At 42.1% G+C, this 18130-nt stretch overlaps 1 protein-coding gene across 10 annotated transcripts in view; it reads left to right on the forward strand.

Annotated features, from left to right (window-relative positions):
• The window catches only part of LOC125710026 (low-density lipoprotein receptor-related protein 1B-like), a 339401-nt gene that overhangs the window by 250964 nt on the left and 70307 nt on the right, over positions 1 to 18130 (forward strand). For all 10 annotated transcript variants that reach the window (XR_007382901.1, XM_048979177.1, XM_048979181.1 and 7 more), the window contains 5 exons: positions 1273 to 1395; positions 2429 to 2569; positions 3262 to 3449; positions 15766 to 15949; positions 16561 to 16646. Coding sequence is in view for 9 of the 10 variants with exons in the window: in XM_048979177.1 (XP_048835134.1) it covers positions 1273 to 1395; positions 2429 to 2569; positions 3262 to 3449; positions 15766 to 15949; positions 16561 to 16646 (722 nt within the window). In the remaining variant the exon portion in view is untranslated. The remainder of the gene's footprint in view (positions 1 to 1272; positions 1396 to 2428; positions 2570 to 3261; positions 3450 to 15765; positions 15950 to 16560; positions 16647 to 18130) is intronic.

Genomic DNA, 18130 nt, shown 5'->3' on the forward strand with positions numbered 1-18130 from the left:
ATCCTGTAGCTGATTCCTGTAGTGTATGTGTTTCCAGAACCATTTCCTCCAGTTGATTCATGTATTGGAGTGGGGAAAATATATATCGATCTTATGATTAATAGTGATCCAAATTTTGATGAATCGATATTGATTCACTAAATCCCAAGATTGACCTAATAAATTCATTTTTTCCCCATCATTTTTGCTGATTTTAACTTTTATCATATAGGTGGTGACACTTTTTCTATCACCTGTTGGAGGGTTGCAGTAGTATTGCGTCTCTCACACCATCTTGGTGCATTGTCAGTAATGGTAATGGAGTACTCCAAGCATGGTAATGCAAGTCAAGTCAAGTAGGGTTTTATCCTCACACCGGTCATTTTTAGTACACTGCTCACAGTGGTGCAAACTAATGTTTTATAAAAGCAAAAAAAAATTATATGAAATAAAAACAAACAACTTAAAGAGAAAATGGATATTATTGGATGTGACCACCAACTGTATCAGTAATGAGAATATTGTTAATTATTTGTTTTTTCAAACATCATAACTCTGAAGCAAGTGAAAGTTGCTAAAAGTTTGCAGGTATAATTTATTTGTTTCTGGGGAGGTACAAGAAGTAAAGATAGAAAATTGTGGATGAAATGTTTTCGTATTTCCACGGCTTAGTATCAGAAGAAATTCATGCTTTTTCCTATATATTGTTTTTCATTATCTTATTTTCATCATGTAATGGTAACTTAAACAATTCTGTTAAAATTACATTGTTATGCATGTTATTGTTTTTACAGTGGATCTGGTTTTATTGCACATTAGTGAATGTGTCTTAAGTATAGATTGATTAAAGCTGAAGTGGAATCCAGTCGGGCAGTTGTACAATCAATCAAAAATTTGTGGTCGGCTATTTAAACAACACTCCAAATATGGAAAGCTGCTATATATATATATATATATATATATATATATATATATATATATATATATACATATATAATAGTATGTAAAGTGTGGGAAGCTGTGACGTGCAGGTGATTCCTGTAGTATATGTGTGTAGGGAGCTGTGTCTTGTAGCTGATTCCTGTGGTGAATATGTGTGGGAATCTGTGTCCTGTAGCTGATTTCTGTAGCATATGTGTCTGCAAAGCTGTGTCCTGTAGCTGATTCTTGCAGTATATGTGTCTGTGAATTTGTGTCCTGTAGCTGATACCATACAATGACTCTCTGCTAGCAGCATGGTCGAGGTGCCAGAAAGGTTACGTGCCTAATGACGGTTCTGCATCTCACCCGCAGCTCCCAATAACACATGTGATGAGAACACCTTCCTGTGCCGAAACAAGGCCTGCATTCCCAAACGCTTTGTTTGCGACCATGACGACGACTGCGGTGATGGCTCCGACGAGTCCCCTGAATGCGGCAAGTGGTTCTCTCTCCTCAGTGTTGCCTTCTATGCCACTTACTTACCAGCAATGGTGCTGTTTACCACCACTCAAGCCAGGCATTTGTATGGGCCCCCCTCAGACAGCCACTACCCTATACAGTATATTAAATAAATGCACTCCTTATTTAAGACATGCTGAAGCAGCATGTTCTGCTAACTAGCTAGACAGCTACAATCATCTTGTCAGCATGACTTTCTAACTACTTATATAGTTTTTGAAACATCTTAAGGGGACAGTGTGGGGGGGGTGGTGGATGGGGGACAAAAGATCAAACCAACCCTTGCTCATCAGAGGTACGATTCTGCATTCCCCCCTTCCGGTACCTTCCAAAGATCAGTACTGGACTGTACCTTAAGCGCCACTTCCTTCAAAAAATCAGACCCCCACACAACCTTGACACCTACACCTGCTGATCACTCAGATCTCAGTTATTAAGTGGCGTACGGCATCCTGGGGGAATGCACTCCAACATTCGAATTTGGCTCAGAGACTTAAATCATGTTTTATCTCTGCAAGGGGCCTCGAAATTAATTTCATGCTCCAACTAGACATAAAACTTTAGCAGAATAGCAGAGTGCTAGGTAGCAGCCTGCTAATGCCACACAGCCCTTTTAAATACCCATCAGGGGCCTGCATTTTCTCCACAAGCACAGATGAAATGACACATTGTTACATTAGCAGAGCTTCATAGGGCTCCAGTTGATCCTGCTGGCTTTCCAGCCAGAACTTGAGGCGGTTCGACTCCGCAGGGTGGCACTGTGCTTAAGAAACGCAACAGACCAAAGAGTTTACAGATTACAGCCCAGAGAACAAGCTGGGTGTGTATTCAATGAGGTTGTTAACCTGCTTTACCTCAGTGAACAACCAGCTTGTAACCAAGTAAATGTTCAAAAGAGTCAAATGTTCAGCGGTAAGCCATAAAATCGTCTTCTGAACAGCTATGGTTGGTGCTTCGCCCCTCTCCAGCCACCATAACAGTATGTCTGCCCGCCCTGTGCCCCGTGCAGCTTACCGCTCCTGTGGGGAGGAGGAGTTTCGCTGCGCTGACGGGCGGTGCCTCCTCAGCGCCCAGTGGGAGTGTGACGGTCAGCCCGACTGTGTAGATGGGTCCGACGAGCTGCCCCGGAATCCCAAGTGCTCTGCGGCAGGTAAGGCTCCGCCCACAGCATCACCATGGTGACTGACAGTGGTCCACCTCCTTACATACATGCTGGGAAGTTTAGAGTGAGGATAATGCGACAGGTCGTGCTTCTGATGCCCTCTTACTGCTTGTCTCCTCTCTCTATCTCCCTCACTATCTCTCTCTCACTATGTCCCTTGCTCTATCTCTGCCCCCCTCTCTATCTCTCTTTCACTATTTGCTTCATGCACTCTCTCCCTCTCTATCTCTTTCCCTATTTCCTTTGCTATCTTTTCCTCCTCATCCATAAACAATTTTTTTTCTCTCCATTTGTAGACTTGTACAGTAGGCTTGTTTCTAGAAAAGTTACCAGAAGACGAGCGTGTATTGCAAAGTAAACCAGTATTATTCATACATTGAACTGAATTTACACAGTGAGGTAATCTCAGCAATATCAGAAATTCATCATGTGGATGTGCTTCTCTCTGAGTGGGAGTGCTGTGGAATCCTGCACACAGCAGATAATGCGGATGAGAGAAGCCTCTTCTTTGGAGGCCTTTTCTCAGTCAGGACTGACATCAGTTCCCCCACACCTCCACAGATTCCACTCCCCCCCTTAGTCATGCCACCCTCCCTATGTCTGCATGGCCGTGTCGCTGCCCTTTGTCCTTGACATCTGAATATACCAGCCCCCCCAACCCAGGCTCCATGTGTCCCCAGAGAGCCTCTGCAATGGCTCGTTCTTCATGTGCGCCAATGGCCGCTGCGTCGCCGCTGTGGGCCTCTGCGATGGGAGGGATGACTGCGGCGACCGCTCGGACGAGCGCGACTGCCGCGTCAATGAGTGCCTGAACCGACGCATCAGCGGCTGCTCCCAGGACTGCCAAGACCTCCCGGTCGGATACAAGGTTTGAGCCAAGGTCCTTCCGGCAGATCGCTGACTAGCACAACTTCACGTGAGCTTTTGGAAGTGAGCTCTGGGGTTTTTCCACAAAACCGTAGATGGTTTCTGGGATGCATGTGTGCACAGCTTGGGGCAGTAAATACTCACTATACTGTCAAGTCTATTCAGGATCTGTATAATGGCCCCTCCCCACAAAAGAAGAATGATTTTTTGTCTGGTCTGATTCTTCAAGCAAAACACATTCTTGAAACATTGCAGTGGGAACTTATAGATCAGTACAGTCAATGAAGTGGATTAAACGTGGGTCAAGTTAATAAGAGATGTTCATTATGGTTAAAGTATAGGACTGTCAGGCACAAATGTTGATGCTATGTTGTTTCAAGGGTTCCATCCACAATTATACAATGCCTAAATATTTCGTGATTTTGGGCAATAAATGTTTACTTTAGGTTACGTTATGTTTACGGCTTTTTACGGACTGATTCGCAAGGAGTTTGTGGTAGATTGGTATTACTAGAGCCTAGTGGGCGAGTCCGTTTCCCTGTCAGTGAAGAGCAGGGTAACAATAGAGTGTGAGGAAAAGGGGTTTCAGTGCACCTCGGCTTCCTAAAGAACTGAATATAGAATAATATGCTGTCTAAAATTAGGTGACGGTGTTGATATGAAGGGCGTGGGTATGAACAAAGTGTCAAGTGTAAAGCAGCTGCCCAGGGTAGTAGCATTAATAGTCTTGGAGTTAGTAGGGTGATTTTATGAAGCTAGTCTGCTGAAAAGACCATTTTTGTGGGCACTGCATCCACTGGGAGCTGCTCTGGTGCAGTCTGTCGATTTGTAATGAGCGGTTGGCCCTTTGGCCAGACGAGTCACACATCAGTGACTCCTGGGAGAAACTGCTAGTTCCAGCTAAAGTGAATCTCATCCAGAAGTGTCAGGCCTAAACCTTGGCATGTGTCATTCCAGTAAATATGAGTCTATAGAAATTATAATCTTTGGCTCGGACTAAAAATCAAATGGGTTTGGTTCAGTGCTGCTGTTTTATTTGAATAAATAATAACCATCACTATTTAGAATACAGGTTAAGTCTATAGATGCTGTTGGAAGACAGATGGAGGAATTATTTAGAATAAAAAAGAACAAGAAATGCTGAATGTTGAATTATTTTAATTTATATATATATATATATATATATATATATATATATATTCCATGTTTAAATTATTTTTATTCTACTGAGCCATCACTCTGATATCCTCATACAAAAGAACAATGAGCAGCATCCTTCTCACCACAAATCGACTCTCTGGATCATGGGGATCCTATGTAAGGCAATAACTCAAAAACTGTTTGACAAATCTTTTTCTGACTTTGCACAGGCATTGTATGGCACTTAAACTGATTACATTTGAAGCAGTGCCCCAAGGCGATTGCAAAAAAGGGGCAGATTTGACTTGATCCCATTGGGACGATAATTCTAAAAGTCTTTGATGGATATTTTTTCAGACTTTTCAGAGGAATTGGATGCCAAACTGGAAATGATAAAAATTTGAGACGGATTTCCACAAAATTGCTGTTGTGTGGCAGCAAAGGGAAGGGTGAAAGCAGACGTCATTCGACTTTGTGAATGTGATCAAAAAGTGAAAAAGTATTTCACAAATCTTATTAATGCCTCACAAAACATTTTATGGAGGAAGATCTACACCTGGTTTCATTTTCAGATAAATTGCCCCAAACATGAAGCAGCAGCCCTGTGTGGTAGCAAAGGAAATGGCAGCTGCAGAAGACACTTGGTCTTGTGAATACAGTACCTCTAAGAGTATTATACTGATCTTTTTCAAACATTCCAGTTGAATGGTACAGTAAGAGTGAACTTACCAGAATTTTCTCAGCGTTTGCAGACTTTTGAAGGTTGAACATCTAGACCTGATCACATTTTTAGACAAAATGTACCAAAATTGAAACAGCATAGTGACAGCAAAGAGGAGGTCTACTCAGACACTACTTAGCCGATATTTTTAAAATTTTGCAGTTATATCGCATAGGTGAAGACCTGGAACTTAGAGAACCCACACCAAAATCGAAGCAGCGTCGCTTAGTGGCTGCAAAGAGATGAATAGAGGTTTATTCTTGTGATCAGGATCTATTAATATTTACTGAATTTCATCTCTGCTGGATCTAATTATCACTTCACAAAAACATTATATGGATAAAAATCTACACCTAAAAATATAAAGCTGATCAGACCCAAAACTGTAACCGCAATAACAGAGGGCAGCGGAATTGGAACTGCAAACAGAGGGCAGCCGAGAGTGAAAATGGAGCCTGTAGCCGCCATCTTCTGAGCACAGCCATCTGTCATCTAAACTTATTTCATGAATCTTTTTGCAGACTTATAATTTTAAAACTGTAGGGTGTGACGTGATTTTCTGAATATTCCATATAAAGCTGATATAGATTTTTGATACCTAGCCCTCCATTAATCAGATTCTTTCTGAAGCAGTTCAGTAGCCTCCTGGTGATGTGTATCTTGGGGAACTTAATTATGTCACATTTTTTGTAGAGGTGGGGAGAATGTATATGGTAGGCTTATAATAATATATATTTTTAAACTGTGGTTTTTTTATTTGGCAAAATCATTTATTTATGCTCCTGGGTCACCAGATAAATGACTTTACTGTGCACTCATACCCCAAGCTGCTCTCTCAACTGTACTGTATATGTGTGTGTGGGGGGGGGGGTTTAATGCATGTATTACATTGCGTGCACCAAATGTCACCATAATGTGATAAAAATCTGTCATTTTGACCTTGTGGGGAGCATTTTTTCACTACCCACCAAGGGACACCCAATTTTATAAAAAAAAAAATTTGACTGCGATCAAAAAAAAATTTTCTAAAAATCTTGGTTGCTTGTGGTTAAGGTCAGGGCTGGGAAGGGTTAAAGTTATTATTCTTGGGATTAGGGTTTTCCCATGGAAATGAATAATGGACACAGATGTAAATACAAATGTGTGTGTGCGTGTGCGTGTGTGTGTGTGAGCGGGTATACCTATCCTTATGGGGACACAATGTCCCCATAACGTGATAAATATCCGTTCTTTTTCCCTTATGGGGACCAGGAAACTGTAATGTTATGGGGACTGAAAACTGTATTTTATAAAAATCAGTGACTGCTATGAAAAAGCTAAAAATGCAAAAACTCTTGTATTTTGCTTGGTTACTTATGGTTATGGTTAGGGCTGGGTAGGGGTTAAGGTTGTCATAGTTAACGTTAGCATTTTTCCCATAGAAGTGAATGAGCAGGCCCCATAAGGATAGGTATACCCTATGGTACATTGGACCCATGGTTCGGAACGTATTGCGGTTTTTGTGTTACCAGTACGGTACCTTACAGTATTTATAGTATCCATATGTTTTAGATAAAATATACTATCATTCTTTGATCTCTTTATTTTTCATATAGACAGATAAAACTTTCCATTTACAAAGACACAGCTATGTTTTATGTCTATAATGCAGGGGCACTCAAATATAAACCTGAAAGGTCCACTTACTAAATGTCCAGTCAGGCTAAGGTCCGGAAAAGTAACGGAAAATTCCAAGTCCAGAGCTCCAGAACAAAAACTCCAGAACTATGCAAATATCACCTACATGCACATTACTGTAAATTTACAATAACCAACTCCTGGTCCAAACAGTTAGCAGTGGAAAAAAAAACTATTGTGTATAGTGGCCCTGTGTAAAAAGATAGCTGCCAGGAAATTGATCAAATACGTTTATTTTAAGGATTCAGTTTTTATTGTCATGTACAGAGTACAATGCAATTATTACTTGAATGTCTTCTTCACAGACTAGTAGCGCAACATTGCAGTAACTAACAATAAATGAACAAATAACTCACGTGTACTATTACAGCATTTAGGTCATTTATTTAAACTTTATTTTACCAGGTAAATTAACTGAAAACCAATTCACACTGCTTGACGTGCTTTACGTGAGAAATTGCATCGCATCGGAACTTCCTGGGATACAAACGTCAGGCACGGGACTGAACTCTTCAGCCAATAAGGGCAAAGTTGTGTCATGACGGAGGCGGTTCCAGTACCTATAGTGTTAAAAGAGATGAGGGATATTATTTGCCGACCGTTAACTTTACTGTTTCAAAAATCCTTATCTGAAGGTGTGGTACCTTCTAATTGGAAGCATGCCAACATAACGCCCATTTTCAAAAAAGGGGATAGAAGTAATTTGTCAAACTATAGGCCAATCAGTCTAACTTGTATAACTGGTAAAGTTATGGAGGCTATAATCAAAGAGAAAATGGTAGATTACCTGGACTCCAATAACATTTTGCGGGATAGCCAGCATGGATTTAGGAGAGGTAGATCCTGTTTAACGAATCTGTTGGAGTTTTTTGAGGAAGCTACTCAGGAAGTTGATGATAAGAAGGCCTATGGTGTCATCTACTTAGATTTCCAAAAGGCTTTTGATGTTGTCCCCCACAAGAGGCTCCTACTTAAACTCAAAGCGACAGGTATTTTAGGTACCGTAGCGACCTGGATTGATAACTGGTTAACAGATAGGAAACAGTGAGTAGTTATAAGAGGCACAATGTCACAGTGGGCCTGCGTCCATAGTGGGGTACCGCAGGGTTCGATTTTAGGACCACTATTGTTTCTAATTTACATAAATGATATAGATACCATAACATATACAGTAAACTGGTGAAATTTGCAGATGACACCAAGGTGGGTGGTGTAGCAGATACTGAATTAGCGGCTCAGCAGCTACAGCGGGATATTGATTTAGTTAGTGACTGGGCCGATACCAGGCAGATGAAATTTAACGTAAACAAATGTAAGGTACTCCATGTAGGGAGCAGAAATATAAAGTACAGGTATTTTATGGGTCCCAATGAAATAAAGGTAGCTGATCATGAAAAAGACCTTGGTGTGTATGTTGATGCTTCCATGTCCCATTCTCGCCAGTGTGGGGAAGCAATAAAAAAGGCCAATAGGATGTTGGGTTATATCTCCAGGTGTGTGGAGTATAAGTCAAGGGAGGTAATGCTAAGATTATACAATTCCTTGGTGAGACCTCACCTAGAATATTGTGTGCAGGTTTGGTCACCATATCTTAAAAAGGACATTGTGGCCTTAGAAAAGGTGCAGCGTAGGGCCACAAAAATGATTCCTGGTCTTAGAGGAATGTCATACGAGGAAAGGTTACTTGAGCTAAATCTGTTCAGTCTCAAGCAAAGGAGACTGAGGGGGGACATGATCCAGGTATATAAGATATTAACAGGTTTGGATGCTGTTCAACCAAATATATTACTTCAGCATTAGTTCAAATACACGAACTCGTGGCCATAGGTGGAAATTAGCGGGAGAACATTTCAAACTGGATTTAAGGAAGCACTTCTTTACACAGCGCATAGTCAGAGTATGGAATAGTCTTCCTGATAACGTAGTGCAAGCTGAATCCTTGGGTTCCTTTAAATCAGAGCTAGATAAGATTTTAACAACTCTGAGTTATTAGTTAAGTTCTCCCCAAGCGAGCTTGATGGGCTGAATGGCCTCCTCTCGTTTGTATAGTTCTTACGTTCTTATGTGCAGCTGGCTGAGAACCGCTGCGCGATCTGTCTTAGGTTGTCTTGCTCTCGGTAGGTTTTTGTACCATGTGACATGGTGACGCGTGGTGACATTTTGCAGCACCAAGTTCGACAAATAAAATCTAAAAGATCCGGACCAGAATGCATTGCTTTAAGCCAGCACTGTAAGCATTGATAATAATCAATTGGATGATTTTGTTTTTTTTTTCCCCCCAGATTTTTGTGTCGTACCGAATTGACCTTTGTCTGGGTCCGTATCCAAACCGGGGTCTGCCTGTTGAGTACCCCGGCTATAATGTATGAAATCAACGTTTTGAATTTTAGATACACATGGTAACAACTTAAACAGGTATCATTAGTTGTAAAATAACAGTGGAAAATCAATTTAGTAACTGGAAAAGTCTGTTCTATATAGTGAGGTTTTTGTGCAAAAAGGTAAGCCTGTCTCCGTTCTCTGGAGCAAGACGGGAACGGCTTGCACTGACAATGTCCCCTGCGGTGGAGAACACTCTCTCACGTGCAATAGAGGTTCCTGGGACACTGTTGTGCAAGTTTTGCAACATGGGGGAACTTTGACTGGTTTGTTTTCCACCACCAAAAAGGATCTGCATCTACATGAAGGCAATCTGCTACCTTGTATGATGTGACTTCCTCCTCAATAATTTTGGAAAAGGACTTCGTCTTCAGCTCTGCTTTGAAAAGCTCTCTAAGTACTTCTGACATGGCAGATTTCTTCTGAGGAGGCGATGATGAGGATGGATTTTCTTTCTCTGTTCTTTCTCTGATGCCTCTGCTTGCACATCTTGAAACTAAAAAATTATTATTATGTGTGACACATTTCTAAACCAAAAGCATATGTAAATTTGTCAAATTTTAATAAACATGATAAAAACAAGATTATGAAAATACTTTTAAAAATAGATCAAATACCTGATATTTATGCTGCACAAATTCTTTTATGAGATCATTGTAGACTCGGTCACAGCAGTCTTCGTTTAGGAACGGCAGTGATTTAAACCTTGGATCAAGGGCTGTAGCTTTCTGAAGGTACTCAAGATCTGGTTCTCTGTATCTTTTTTCCCAAGTCCTGTGTAATGACTGCCTTGGCCTCCCTGATTGTTGCATTGTCCTTAGGAGCTGATGTAAGAATCTGATTTAAGAATCTTTGTCTTTAATGGGAGAATCATTGATAACGTGGGACTTGTTTCAGAGTAGCTGAATTAGTTCTTCAGCCAGATTCAGTTCCCGGTCAGTAAGTATGTATTTTATCAACTTCTTCACAGACTTGTCCAACATAGCAGCATACTGTAGATGGCCGGTTGCTGTTCAACATAACGTTCGAGCATGTCATGTATGGTATTCCAGCGTGTTGTGACATCGTGGATTAATTTGTGCGTTGGTAAATCTAGCATCACTTGCTTGTCTGTTTAAACTTGATGAGCAGTGGTACTCTTGTGAAAAAAGGTCTTCTCTGACCGTACCCAGGAGGCGGCTCACTGCCGTGAGAGAAACTGCCTGATTGGCTGCAAGGTTCAGGGTGTGAGCAAAACATCCAATATGGGGCTCAAACACATAAGCTTCATGAATGGCTTTTGCAATGTTTTGCATCTGTAGTGACTGGTATTGTGATATTTGGTCTCTCTAGCTTCCACTCAGTCACAGCATTCATTATTTCTTGAGGTAATTGTGCGCTTGTATGACTCTCATACTGTACAGGTGACGAGTTTGCAGCACGTAGCCCTTCATCTCCCAATCCTGCACATAGTCCACAGTCACCGTGAGGTAACTTTCAGTTGCTCTGGAGGTCCAGCTATTAGTGGACAGAGCCAGATACAGTGCCTGTGCTAATTCAGTTTCAATTTCTCCCCGCAATGTTTCATAGAGGTCGGGAATCACTGTGCTGCTGAAATGTATGCGGGAGGATACCATATAACGCGGTTTGATTGTTTTGATAAGGTGACGAAATCCCAAGTTATTAACTACGGAAAAGGGCATTCCCAGGCCTGCCAATAGATACAATCTCTCCAGCCCCAGGGTTTCCTCCCAGTTGGACATGCCCGAAACACCTCCCCAAGGAGGTTTTCAGTAGACATTCTGCATAAATGCCCGAACTACTTCAGATTGCTCCCTTTGATGCGAAGGAGCTAGTGGCTCTACTTTGTGCTCCCCCTGAATGTCTGAGGTCCACGCCCTGTCTCTGTGGCTGAGCCGAGACACACTGTGAAGACAATTCTGCCTCTTGTAGCTGTGCTCTCATTCTTTCAGTCACTACCCAGAGCTTATGACCATAGATGAGGGTAGAAATATAGATCGACTGGTAAAGTGATAGCTGTGTCTTCCAGCATAGTTCTCTCTTTACCACTACAGAACAGTACAGCATCTGCATAACTGTTGACGCTGCCCTACACCGCCTGTCGATCAACTGCTCCCCTCTTCCCTTACTTGTGAACAAGACCTTGAGATACTTGTTGCTTGAAGTAGTAATTCATCCCCCACCAGAAGAGACCGATCCACCCTTTTCCACTCAAGAACCACGGCCTTAGACTTGGAGGTCCTGATCCGCATTGCAGCCGGTTTACACTCAGCTGCAAACCACCCTAGGGAATGCTGTGGGTCACAGCCCAATTAAGCCCACAGGTCTACATCATCTGCAATAAGCAATGACGCCCCTTGGTTACGCCTAGAAATTCTGTCCATAATGGTTATGAATAGAATCAGTGACAAAGGGCAACCCTGTTGAAGTCCAACACCCACCGAGTCTGACTTACTGCCAACAATGTGACCCAAACTGTGGCTCCAGTTATACAGGGACCTGATGATCCATAACAAATGACCGTGTACCCCATACTCCTGAAGCACCCCCCATATGGACACAGTCATATGCCTTTTCCATTTCTACAAAACATGTGTAGCCTGGTTGAGAAATCTCCCATGAACCCTCTAGTATCCTTGTGAAGATGAAGAACTGGTTCCATGACCAGCATGGAATCCGCATTGTTCCTCCTGGATCTGAAGTTTGACCAACGGACAGATCCTCCTGTCCAGTACTCCAGCATAGACCTGTCCAGGGAGGTGAAGCAGTGTGATCCCTCAGATGCTGTCCCCTTTCTTAACTATTGGAAACCCCACCCCTTTCAGGTACTCTAAGAGTCTTACCACTGAAGAGGCTACTTCAGGCTCTACTTCCTTGAAGTACTTCTTCCACCGTCGGACTATATCCCCATTTGAGGTCAACAGAGCTTTACCCCTCCTATAAACAACCCTGTTTCCCTCTGCTTAGTTGCCTGACAGTTTGCCAGAATCTTTTCAACGCCAACCAAGTATTTTTCCATGTCTTCACCAAACTTCTCCCACATCTGAGTTTTTGCTTCAGTAGCTGCTAAAACCACATTCCACTTGGCCTGCCAGTACCTGTCAGCTGCTTCTGGCGTCCCACAAACTAACCAAGCTTGGAAGCCCCTCTCAGAGCTGGTAAAGGGAGCCGTCAGGCTGAAGGAGCTTGATAATCCACCACTGGATTTGGTGATTGCTACCACAACAGGCACCAGCAACCGCTCAGCCACAATTCTGCACATCTCCCTCAGCAATGGAGGGTCAGAACATCGTCCATTCAGGATTAATGTCTCTAGGTTTTGCCAGAGGTACGAGTTGAATATGTCCGGGACTGGAGCCTCTGCAAGACGCTCCCAGCACACGCTCACTATGCTTTTGGGACTACCAGGTCTATCTGGCATTTTCCCCTGCCATCTGATCCAAGTTACTACTAGGTGATAATTAGTTGCCAGCGTCCACAGAGCTAACGATACAATTACAAAATCAATCACTGAGCTGCAGGCTAAAGGTGGACCCGACCCATGATATTCCTTCAGGCTATGCATCTATGCATGGCAAGGCCCCATGAGTAGAGGCCCAGCCACCAGGTGCTTACCTATGAAGCCCCACCCCCCCCAACACAGGCCTGTCTGCAGGGCGGGGCCCAATCCATGCAGGGTTACGTGGTCCTTATTGTTACTTTTTTGCGGTGCTTTTCCACAGCACCATGTACCATAGTATTGGTACTAAAAATTCCATACTTTCCCTTTGCATTGATTTCCAGTCAGTTACCAGGACTAAAAGTACAAAACCACCTGGGTAATTCTTTGGTAATTTTTTGCGATTTGCAAACATGTTTATTGTCAATTGCTTATTCAAATAACCTGCCTCACAAGTGCAAAATACCACCATCTTGAAAAAGCATAGTTACAAACTCAGAAAATAATGATAAACTAAAGTAGCAGTAATGAATGCACAAACAAATGATGAGATCCAAAGTGCCCATTGCAAACCACACTTTGTCTGGCTGCTCACTAAGGAGCAATTTGCTGTGGGAGACACTACCAGAGGCAATTTCCCACAACAACATAGCTTCAGCTGACAAGATCAATGGAGGATACACACAAACACATTTGTGTTGATATCTTTGTGGGAACATCCATTAATTTCTATGGGCATAACCCTAATCCCAACAGTGACAACCCTAACCCCTACTCAGCCCTAACCTTAACTATAAGTGAACAAACAAAATCCAAGAATTTTGACATTTTTTATTTTTTTATTGAAGTCACTTGTATTGAAGTTTTCCATTGTGGGGAGCGAAAAATTGGCGCTACATCAAAATAACAGGTTTTTATCACATTATGGGGACATTTGGTCCACACATTGTAATATATACATGACACCACACACACACACACACAAAGTGATTTTCCAGATATGCATCACACACTATCGATTGCTCTAAGACTACACAGGAAGCACTAAGTAATGGAAGCACCCTTAAAATTTCCAAAAGAAATTAATTTGTCATTGTATCAATGTAAATTCATTTTATTTTACTGTTTAATAGTATAATCCGTCTTACTAATTGAACCACAGCACCGACCATTTCATGGAAGTTGCTTTCAATAGCATACTGTATACGTTGCTTTTCCCTTTGAACCCAGAATAAATGCAGTCCATAGAAGCCCACTGACGCCGTACTTCCTGGAAGTCTATGGAAGATTCTTGTACACTTTGTCGAAAAGGACAATAGACAAAACCTTATTAGTGAATAATGCTCAGTTTGGACACTGCTTCTCTGCAAGACTATATCTGTGTTCCATTTTAGTGGCTGCATCCTTTTAAGGCTGCATTTGAGATGAAATGCGTCACAGTGGTGCGACAAGGCTGTCCCATTTCAAAGGCTCCTTCAAATACGTCCTACAAATTCGTCCTTCTTTTCCCGTTCCACAAAGATTGCACCCGATGCATCCTTTGTAGCCAAACCTATCCAAAGATTCATTTTGCAGATTTTTAGAAGGATGCAGTCTATGAAGTCTATTCTATGCCAGCCACATCATTTTAAGAATGCAGCCATTGAATTCAGACACAGCTTATGGGAGCTTTTTGCTTAGGCAAGAAAGATTTGCATCAGAAATTTTAGGCTCACCTGGAAGCCCGGCTCCTCTGCATGGTGATTGGGAGATGTCTCAGCCAGACAGAATAAACTACCAATATCATAAATGCTCACGACTGACAAGTTCCACATGGTGTCGGTGCTGTTTCGCAGTATTCGCTGATTCTGCCGCACACAGGGAACAGAAATATGTGGTTGCGATGTGGTGCCTGTCTATAAGATTTTAATTACAGATGCTTCTCTGCTTACGAATAAGTTGCGTTCCGAACAGCCGTTCGTAACTTGAAATGTTCGTAAGTCATTATTCAACATTATTTTAATAGTATACGCAAGTACAAAGAACTAGGATGCTGGGAGTACACACGCTACGCTGCTGGCAGCGGGAGTAGTAGCCAGAATTCGTACTCGGCGGAATTGGCGCACAGAAAAAAAAAATGATGTTGCGGACAGGAAACGGGAGCCCAAGGAAGACAATTTGGACTTACGGTCCTCTTAGCTCTTATGTCTGAAAGTTCGTAAGTTGAAAGTTCGTAAGTAGAGGAGCGTCTGTTTTAATTTGTGAACATCATATAATTGTTTATAAATATTTAAACATATAAATAATAATATGAATGACATTTTCAGACATGGACATTAAAGCATTCACCAATGAATACAAGTAACCACCTAATTAGTGGGGAAATATTTTGCAAATTGTCATGTAATGGAATATGCAGACAATGAATGTTTCTTATAAATAATACTTTCAGACCTAAGTATCGCAACAAGGGCTCACAGTATTCAGGTAATAACACATTTTTTAACTTTTACATTTCCAGGTGATCTTTCCAGTTACTCTACAATTGTACTTAACTTTCACATTTACAAGTGACCCGTCCAGTACATCTATAAATGGTACAAGTTGGTGAGTGTGGGACAAGTACAGCTTAAGGCTGATTTATACTAATGCGTAGAGTCTACATCATAAACTATGCGTTTACTGATGGCGTAGATTCTATGCAGAAGTATAAAATGACAGGGCTTCCCACAGAATACAGTGCTGTCATTTCCAGCAGCACCAAATCATGTTTCCTCTGGGAATATCCCAGCTACAGATGCAGATGAAATGTCAAGCAGATACATGGGACAGAAACCCTGGGCCACACGTGAAAACAGATCCCGTCGGACAGCGCAACTGGCAGTTCTTAGCATAAATCGAGGCAATTTGCTTCCTTTTTCCCTGCCTTGCGATGGCCACGATCCAAACTCATGCATGCCATTTGTTTGTCTGTGTATCCAGTGTAAATGTTGGCCAGGATTCCGCCTGAAGGATGATGGGAAAACCTGTGTTGACACTGATGAATGCTCGTCCAGCCTGCCCTGTAGCCAGCTCTGTATCAACATGTATGGATCGTACAAGTGTCTGTGTGCAGACGGCTACGAAGCCCCAGCCAACAGTCCCAATAGCTGCAAATCCCTCTCAGGTATGGCTCGCCTACTTCCTTGTTTTCTTTGCTGTGCCGACACGGCATCCTTCCCTCTTCTTCTCCTGTCCTTGGTGCCTCACAGTTTGTCCCTCTGTTGCATGGAACGCATTGACGCAAGCTGTCATCTGAGATTTTGGATCACGGCCCCTGATTGGCTGAGGGTGAGGTTCGGCCTGTATCCTAGATGTCTAGCTGGAAGGCAGCTCGCAGAACTGAACATCTGTGTGCTGGTACCAAGCCGGTACAGAGAAGATGAAGAATGAAAAAGAAAAAAATATATAAAAACAGGAGGTTCTGCCTGTGCATGGTTGCCTCATGCAGCTCCAAAGGTCTCCTGTGACAGGAAGCTGATGAGAGATTAGCATCTCATAGGGAAACAGAACTAATGAATCTGGAATGCAGGACAAATGTGTGTATCCTTGTGTCAGCAGGTGCTGGCTGATTTTGTTCCCATAATGCAATCAGTCAGCTTGCATTAACCCAGCTTAAAAGCCTGTTTAACTTTGATTCCGGGCCCCTGAAACAGTAGAGAACATTGTATCGGTGATCGATGTTTTGTGTAGCGATGCCTTCCCAGGTGTTAATCGACTTCTGCTTTGTTCCTCCAGCCGAGGAACCCTTTCTGATACTGGCTGACCATCACGAGATCAGGAAAATAAGTATCGACGGCTCCAATTACACCCTCCTGAAGCAGGTAAGGATGAATATGTGGGGATGCGATTAGAGCTTGGCGTCAGGCCTCATTTCATGGCTGGTTCTCTGGCTGTGAGATGAATGGACTGTTCATGGACTCAGCATTCGATGTTCTCAAGGCAGCTGCAGAAATAAAGTTTGAACGTATTTTGATGTCTGCTCAACTTTACTCAGTAACGGACCTGCTCATGTCCTCAGTGACGAAGATCATTGTGGAAACATTCAGAAAGGAGGCTAAAAAAAGGTTACCAGTTTAGATTTCATTTCCATCACTTTCAGTCTTCTGAATTAAAGCATCCAAGGGAACTCCAAAGACACTGTAGAAAACGTGCCCCCCGTTCCACTTTGGTTAGTGAATGTCTCTGGCACCCATGATACTCTGTGGTCTGTGAGTAAATGCATCTTCTGTTTAAGGTGCCAGTCAATCTTGGTGCAATTTGCCATTCATATGACCAATATCTTTTTGCACTTTTATTGGTTTATCTCTAATACTAAAATGCCGCATTGCCTTGATGAAATAGACTACTTGCATATAATAATTGCAAGGAAAAACATTACATTGTTTTGTGAATTATAGCACAAAATTCTTTTGCATTGTTTTGTATTATATTCTTTTTTTGATTACCCAAAGTTCTTAGAATGTTATGTCTACCTTGCCTTTGTGTAGTTTTTAGATAGGCTTTTAAAGTATTTAGACCATTGCATATTTTTGCAGTACTTTTGGTTGTTTTGATTGAAATAAGTCTGCATTCTACACATATTTGTGTAGCCTAACCCTGCAGTAGTAGCTGCAGCAATAGTGAAATCTTTTGGGTTGGCTGTTGTCCAGCTTTGCACATGTGCTTAAAGTAATTTTGGTCCATTCCACTGGGTCAATTTGCTCCTGGTCTTTTCAATTCATTGGATGACACTTGCGAGCTTCACTTTTCAAACCATGTCATGAATTCCCAATGGGATTCAGATTGAGACTGACTGGCGACTTGCTCACACTCATGTTTCGCATTATTCTCTTGAAATATAACTTTTCTTCCAAGGTTCATTTTTTTTTAATCAGACCTGTATAAGTTCTTTTGCAGTAGTTTGCTCTGCTTTTCTCCTTCTGTCTCTCCCTTAATTTTGACCATCCCTGGTGCCAAAAAAAGCGCTATTAGGTTCACACCACACATAGTGATTTGAATAATGGCCAGAGATCTCTGTCTTCATCTCATCTGTGCCTTTTGTGTAGACCCCAAGCATGCGTTGAGGTGGTTTCTGAGTAGTAGCTTTACTTCTTGCCAGCCTCCCTTACAGTCCAGCTTGAGATAATTGACTTGTGTAGGCTTACCCTGCTGTGTACTCTGTCGTACGTCACAAGATTGCTTCTGGAGTTTTGGAGGACATTCGCATTCGCATTTTAGGTAATGATGCAGTTACAGTATAGTTAATAGAATGTCCATTCAGGAACACAGTGTTTCCCAACCCAGTCCTCAGGAAACCCTGGACAGT

Source organism: Brienomyrus brachyistius, chromosome 16, assembly GCF_023856365.1.
Source record: "Brienomyrus brachyistius isolate T26 chromosome 16, BBRACH_0.4, whole genome shotgun sequence".
In the NCBI taxonomy this organism is placed as follows: Eukaryota; Metazoa; Chordata; class Actinopteri; order Osteoglossiformes; family Mormyridae; genus Brienomyrus; species Brienomyrus brachyistius.